Source organism: Protomyctophum parallelum (assembly GCF_964188405.1).
Source record: "Protomyctophum parallelum genome assembly, chromosome: 15".
Classification (NCBI taxonomy): domain Eukaryota; kingdom Metazoa; phylum Chordata; class Actinopteri; order Myctophiformes; family Myctophidae; genus Protomyctophum; species Protomyctophum parallelum.
Window position 1 is genome coordinate 38,682,831 of NC_139710.1, and position 7,715 is coordinate 38,690,545.

At 40.5% G+C, this 7,715-nt stretch overlaps 1 protein-coding gene across 1 annotated transcript; it reads left to right on the plus strand.

The window, feature by feature from the left end:
* The first annotated feature begins 234 nt into the window (after positions 1 to 234).
* On the plus strand, positions 235 to 7,259 carry derl3 (derlin 3). Its single transcript, XM_083784264.1, has 7 exons — positions 235 to 382; positions 802 to 867; positions 981 to 1,054; positions 2,016 to 2,109; positions 3,501 to 3,696; positions 4,425 to 4,515; positions 6,933 to 7,259. The coding sequence occupies exons 1-7, from the start codon at positions 293 to 295 to the stop codon at positions 7,027 to 7,029; spliced, it is 708 nt and encodes a 235-aa protein (XP_083640390.1). The 5' UTR covers positions 235 to 292; the 3' UTR covers positions 7,030 to 7,259.
* The last annotated feature ends 456 nt before the right edge of the window (positions 7,260 to 7,715 follow it).

The window sequence follows — 7,715 nt, forward strand, 5'->3', positions numbered from 1 at the left end:
AATCTTTCCATTCGTGGTTTGACCAAAACAATGTATAATTATTTCGTAATAATAATATTAATAATAACATTATGAGGATTTTCTCTAGTAGTCCACACAGTCCACACGTCACTGTAGAAGTATGACGCTGACATGGTGGCTGAATTCGATTGGCTGACATGCCTAAAGGTGGGGGGCGTGGCGTCTACATTTCCTCGCCTCCCCCGTCAACACATCGCCACTGTGTGACCACCACCTCCTCCGGTACATTACAGAGTAATATGGCACAGTGCAGACAGAGAGCAGCAGTGCCATGGCCAACAGCTTCACCCAAGAATACTTTCAGATCCCTGTGGTGACCAGAGCCTACACCACAGCATGCGTCCTGACTACAGCTGCGGTGGTAAGATTATGGATTATCATATGATCGATGGATCATGATGAAGCTCATAACATATGACGAACCAACAACAACAAAAAAAGAAAAAAACATGGAGTTTAATCATGGAGAGGCAGCTTCATGTTTGTGTTCAGGTCAGAATGATCCTCCACCACGACACCAGACAGTGCTGCTGACGTGCAGGGCAGGCAGCGATCAGCTGATTTATGTTGACTGTGGTGGTGGTGGAAGTACCGAACGTTTGGGCTTTTTTAGGCCACATATGTTTTCGGGTTTGTATTGAATTAGCTAGCATTTGCAGAAATGCAAAGATAAATAAATCATAAGAAACGTGCGTGTTGGATTGATGTGATGTCATGACATGTCAACATTGCGGAGACAAGTTCAAGCTGTGTTTGTTTGTTTTTTCTCCCCCAATCCAGCAACTTGAGCTGATCACGCCTTTCCAGCTTTACTTTAACCCAGACCTGATTGTTAAGCGGTACCAGGTAAGCGATATCACTCACCCACTAATGTTAACGATCACCCCTTCCTTTTAATGCTGTTTATACTATTATAATAAATAATGACGTCCCTCACTCACCCTGTCTTTTTTTTGTAGATATGGCGCCTCGTCACCAACTTCCTGTTCTTCGGATCCCTTGGATTCAGTTTCCTCTTCAACATCATCTTTCTGTATCCTTATCACTGTATGGCCTTGCTTTATTCATGCTTTTATTAGCTATATAGCTATCAACATTCTGTATCCTTATCATCAAATATTGTAGTATTTATTAATGCAATGTTAATTTTGCTAGAAAAGTCTATAGTCTATTTGAAATAACACACCATTCTTTTATTTTAAGTCTTAGTCCTATTTAGTCTTCTGAAATTGTTTAGTCTATAAAGTCGACTAATTATCAAAAACCTTAGTCTTTTACTTTAGTCTTAGTCAACAAAATGTACTGTAGTGCGTATGGCCTTGCCCTGTATCAACTTGACATCGGACTAGCTGATGAAATGCAGAACAGCATACCCAAAAAGTGTTGTTTTTGGCAGCAGATTTTGATTTTAGTTTTAGTCATTAGTCTCTTGAATAGTTTTCACTTAGTTTAGTCACATTTTAGTCACCTGGAATGTTTTAGTGTTAGTCTAGTTTTAGTCGACTAAATCTACAGTTGATTTAGTCGACTAAAAAATATTTTGGCGGGCTTTGATGCCATCGTAATGACTGTTTTTACACTTTGCTGAAAATAGCCGATCTACAAGCCCACGTATTGCAGTGCGACGCGTTGTGAGCTTGTAGATCTGCTATTTTACTAATTGTAAAATGACTTATACTGGATCTCTTGTCCACTAGTCCCTTCCTAACATTTTAGTCTAGTTTGTATTTGTTGACGAAATTGTCAGTATATTTAGTATTAGTCATCATAGCTTAGTTTTTATTTATTTTCCATTTAGTTTTCGTCAGTGGAAAAAGGTAGTCGACGAACATTTTTCGTCTTAGTTTTAGTCGACGAAAACACTCGTCCACCACTATTATCCACCTGTAAACAACATTCTTTATACAGTATCTTATAAAGTATCATCATCATAACATGCTTCATAATATCAGTTTGTTTTGTCGTGGTCTTTCTTTAACAAAAACCTAAACAAGTTATCGATATTGCCGGATGCTGGAAGAGGGCTCTTTCCGGGGGAGAACGGCTGACTTTATATTCATGTTCCTGTTTGGAGGCTTCCTGATGACTGTATCCTTTTATATTAAAGAGTTCCAGACCCACAGGAACGCACCCAGGGTGCCGGCCCGGTTCCGGTTTACCAGATTAACCCTAGCGACATTTTCAATTAAATTTTTTGTTTGTTGAAAAGGCAGCTACAGGGCTGTAGCCGCCTGTTTGATTGTGATGATGCTAAGCTCTTCCACTGCATAAAACCTTGTACACATTCCACAATCATGACACCATGTCGGACCTTTCACATGCACTGTCTGTGCCTGTTGGGAATTATTGGACAATGTGTTTTCTTTTAGGGATGTTGCATCATAGATGCCACTAATATTTGTACTTTACTTTGGGACTATTTCTACTGTACCCGTTACCGGTCAAAGAGGTCTCTCAAGTATTCTATCTATCTTGTATTTGTTTTTACTGAGGTTAAGGTTAGTAAGTTTAGGTTTAGGCATAGTTTAACTGAGGTCACATTTAGGGTTAGGTTTAGGCATAGTTTAACTGACGTCATGTTTCGGAATATTATGGTTAGGTTTAGGCAGTAAGAGAAATCTATGAAAATCTGGGAACTAAATCGTTACCAAGAAATTTCTTCACCAATGTACTAAAAGTTTTAAATTCAACTCCTGTGGGAAATTGAGTTATTAGCATAATATGTGAGTGTGACCATACCCATAACATCCTATATAAGGCCAAAAAGTCAAAATTTCATCATTCTTTAAGTAGCATGTGACATATGAAACTAGGGGTTTTTCATGATTCTGAATCCATTCCAAGCATTAGTTTTGCAAAAAAACACTCCTTGGGCTAAATTAGGCCATATCCACTTGACCAAATGTGCTGACCTCATCACGTTTGTGATGACGGCTATGGCCGTTTTCCTCCCAAGGAGTGTTTTTTGTGCAAAACTAATGCTTGGAATGGATTCAGAATCATGAAAACCCCTTAGTTTCATATGTCACATGCTACTGAAAGAATGATGAAATTTGGACTTTTTTTTTCTTTATATAGGATGTTATGGGTATGGTCACATATATTATGCTAATAACTCAATTTCCCCCGGGAGTTGAATTTCAAACTTTTAGTACATGTTATTAGACACCTTTAGAAACACATTGGTGAAGAAATGTCTTGGTAACGATGTAGTTCCCACATTGGTCAAATACCTGATAAAATGCCCAATAGCTTAACCGAGGTCACGTATAGGAATAAGGTTAGGGTAGTTAAGCATAGTAGTTCTACCGAGGTTAAGAATAGGAATAAGGTTAGGTTTAGGGCATAGTTTAAATGAGGTTACATTTAGGAATACCTGGTGGATTTGACCCGGGCTGAGTGTTTTTGGGGGCAAGCCTTGTATTCGTTGACAGACTCCACTCTTTGCTTATTGCATTTAACCCAGAGGTCTCCACCAGCTGTTCGGTCTGTTTGCCAACCTGTTCTTCCTGGGCCAGGCGTTCACCATCATGCTGGTGTACGTGTGGAGCCGACGCCACCCGTTCATACGCATGAACTTCTTCGGCCTGCTGAACTTTCAGGCTCCGTTTCTCCCCTGGGTGCTCATGGGCTTCTCGCTGCTGCTAGGAAACTCCATCGTCGTTGACCTTCTAGGTCAGTGGTTCCCAAACTTTTTCATGTCAAGGACCTCCAAATTGACACTAATTAGCCTTGCGGGCCCCCATTTGAAAACAGCTCTACATTTTTACAGCTCTAGCAGTGATTCTCAACCAGTTTAGAATCACTGCTCAATCAAGGAGCCCCAGTTTGACATGCATTAGTCTACGGACCCCATTTAATGGCATTTATATCTCTGGGACCCCAATTTATATTGTAAAATCAATGTTAATTTAACTCTGAGTTAGTCCTAAAGGGTCCATTTGGTTCCAAACTATCATTTACCTGGGGACCCCTGGGAACCACTGTTCTAGGTTAGAGACAGGCAGCCACCAAAATACAAATAACAATCTTACAGTATGTACAGGGCTGTCACGATTACAAATTTAAGTTGACGATTGTCTGTAAGCTTGTTGTAGTTGTAAGCTTGTAGATCTGCCATTTCTGCTTTTTTAAATTTTGGCGATGATACAAAATGAATGGCGATTAATTAGACTATAATGTAACAATTGTAATCTTCTGGCTGATTTATACTGCGTTGCACGCCGGTGTTTCCCACCGAAAATAGCAGATCAACAAGCTTGTAGATCTGCTGCGTAAGAAATATAACTCATGTTTTATGTAACCATTTCCTTTTAAAGAGTACATTTTCTTAATACAATTTCATACTTTCTATATACTGTGCTGTCAGTATAGTATTATCGATATGCTCCTTTCCTTTCCAGGTATTGGAGTTGGTCACATGTATTACTTTCTCGAGGATGTTTTTCCAAACCAGCCAGGAGGGAGGAAGCTACTGGCAACACCAGAACTGCTGTAAGTATCAAAAATAAATCCACCTCCTTTCATTGGCAATAAACGCTTAACCCATTCTGACCGGGCACCCATTTTGGTGTTGGCATCATGTTATGCTTTAGCTATTGAAAAATAGCAGATCTACAAGCTCATATCGCGCCACCGAGTGGCGCGATACGAGCTTGTAGGTCTGCTATTTTTGAAAAATCGAAGAACGACTGACATTTGTTAGAATCTGATCTCAGGTCAGAATGGGTTCATCAGACCAGTGTGTGTCCAGTGGAAACCTCGTATGAATCTGATCTCAGGTCAGAATGGGTTAAAGGGTAATACCACTTTTTTGGAGGTTTGGGTTGTTTTCTTACCTTATTATGGTCAAACTAGTCCAGTCCAGGAGTTATTTCGCTCCATTGTGCAGTTTTATAGAAAATAACTTTATAAAAATACCAGCCCAATGAGCCCATTGACTTACATTGTAGCGGGGAAACAGCTCTCAAAGTCACTCTTTTAGCACATGAACGAACGCAACAAAAGCTGATTCTGACCGTTTATGACATCAGGAAAACTCATGCGGTTTTATTTTCGTGTTTTAACGTATATTTATAAAGGTACTATTTCGTTTGGAGAGACACTGAAGCTGTAATGCGGTCTTCCGTTTCCGGTTTCATTTGTAAACAAGGAAGCACGCTGGCTGCCTGTGTTGTACACTGAGAGCACCCAATCCATCTGCAGTCGAGCAGTACCCGACACAGACACCCACGGCAAGCAGTCATAAGTTTGTAGGCTTACGATACTTTTAGAACGGAGGATGAAGTGCGCTGTTCCAGGTTGTTGCAGTTAGAGTTGGACCAATCGGATCGTAGTACCGCGTCACGTGAAAACAGAAGTGATTCGGTTGGCGTAAGCATACCTACCAGATCTTCTTTCTACACAAATTAGTCAAAACAAGACAACGTTGACATGTTTTATTAAAAATAAAACCGCATGAGTTTTCCTGATGTCATAAACTGTCAGAATCAGCTTTTGTTGCGTTCGACCATGTGTTAAAAGAGTGACTTTGAGAGCTGTTTCCCCGCTACAATGTAAGTCAATGGGCTCATTGGGCTGGTATTTTTATAAAGTTATTTTCTATAAAACTGCACAATGGAGCGAATTAACTCCTGGACTGGACTAGTTTGACCATAATAAGGTAAGAAAACAACCCAAACCTCCAAAAAAGTGGTCTTACCCTTTAACAACCCAACAGAATGAGCCATAGTCAAGGACCTGCCTTTTATAAGGCAACCAAACTGAGCTTATACTGTACTTGACCTGAGATCAGATTCTAAAAATGTCTTCTACATCCTGACAGTTTTCTGAAAAAGCTGTTTCTATGTCAGTGGTTCTTCGATGTTTCAAAAATAGTAGACCTACAAGATCGTAGCGCGCCACTCGGTGCTCTATGAGCTTGTAGATCTGCTATTTTTCAATAGCTAAAGCATAACATAATGATAACACCAAAAGGGGTTCCCGCCCAGAATGGGTTAACACCCCGATCGCCCAGGACAAAGTTCACCGTCCTTTCAATTAGTAACGCCCAGCGGCCAGGACGAAGATTGATCAAAAAGACGGAGGTTATTGATATCAAAATAACCGATCGGTCCGTCGGTAAAAGTGCTCCGCTACTATAAATCGCCGGGCGCTATGATTTAATGATTAAATAACCCCGGGCGTTGGGGGTGTTAACAGCGAGGCTATCACAGACCACCATGTGTGATATCATCAAGGTCCATTATTTGTTCAGCATTCGAGACACAGATCACCATTTGATGAGATTTAGCCTCTGCGGCCCAAAACTAAAAGAATATTTTGTTATTAAGAGTTTGTACCAAACAGGCAAACGTTGATCAAAATAACACTTTTCTTCCTACATTCTAATTGTGTAGACTTCTTGTAAATTAAGTAATGCAGATGTTTAACAATAATTGAACTATCGAGTGTATGATGAAACCCCTTTAGACGAGAACAGCGTTTTCGGGAAGGGAAAAACACCTTCCAGAGTGGAAATCTTTGAAAATGTCTCCCATGTAAACGGGCAAAACTTGTGACACCATGGCTCACGTCTAGGCATGTAACGATTCACTCAACTCATGATTCGTATCACAATGAGGTTCACGATACAATCTTTCAAAAAAATAAATTGTAAAATTGTGCAACGATTTTTTTATTTCAATAAATCGATTCATATCGTCGGGATTAATATTGATATATATCAATGTACGATATATCGTTACATGCCCACTCACGTCGGTTCACAACGCATATGTTTTATTACATTGATGCAGAGCCATAGGCAAAATTTGGAGTTCCTAAAATGAGCAAGCGCTCCCTCAGTTTGGGCTGACGTAAAAGTAACATTTCCCTCCAGTCAAAATCATTGTTCAGCGCTTGTCTTTTAGGCGGCTGATATTTGACCATCCAGCAGAGGATCCCGACTACTCCCCTCTCCCGGAGGAGCTGCCGCAGAACCAGGAGGAGCAGCAGCCTGACCAATAGCATGTGACGGGTCAAGACCAACTGACCAATAGCATGCCCCTTACGTACCAGGGTCAAGACCCTTTACGTACCAGGAGTGATGAACGGGTCAAGACCAACTGAAAGCCAAAAAGGACAATGCAATGCGTGTCTTAACCACATTTTCAATTGTGTGAACACTACAATTACATCTTTCATTGTAGATAAATCAGTCTTTTTTTTCGGTTTTACTTAAAGATGGAGTGCCATGACTTTTGTATGTGTCTATGGGGTTAACATTACTCTAATAGACCCCCAGGTGATCTGTATTTGTCTATGGGGTTAACATTACTCTAATAGACGCCCAGGTGTGGTTAAAATATTCAAATATGTCTTCCCTGTGTATTTTTGGTTTCTTCCTGAAAGCCTTCGAGTCAAAAGGCCCAGTCGAAATACACCACTTTTTGTGACATAACCCCTCCCCATTTATCATACAACAGCAGCTGTGGGGTGAGGCTTAAGTTCAGGTGGATGGTGAAAACCAGGTATACTGGTGGGGGTGGCCACATACATTTTTAACCCATTTAGGCCTGACGTCGAAATTAAAAAGAATGTCTAAATCCTGACAGTTTTCTGAAATACCCGTTTATATATCAGTGGTGCTCAATATTTCATGTCGAGGACCCCAATCTGAAAATATGTTGTTCCAGGGACGCCCCCAGAAGCTA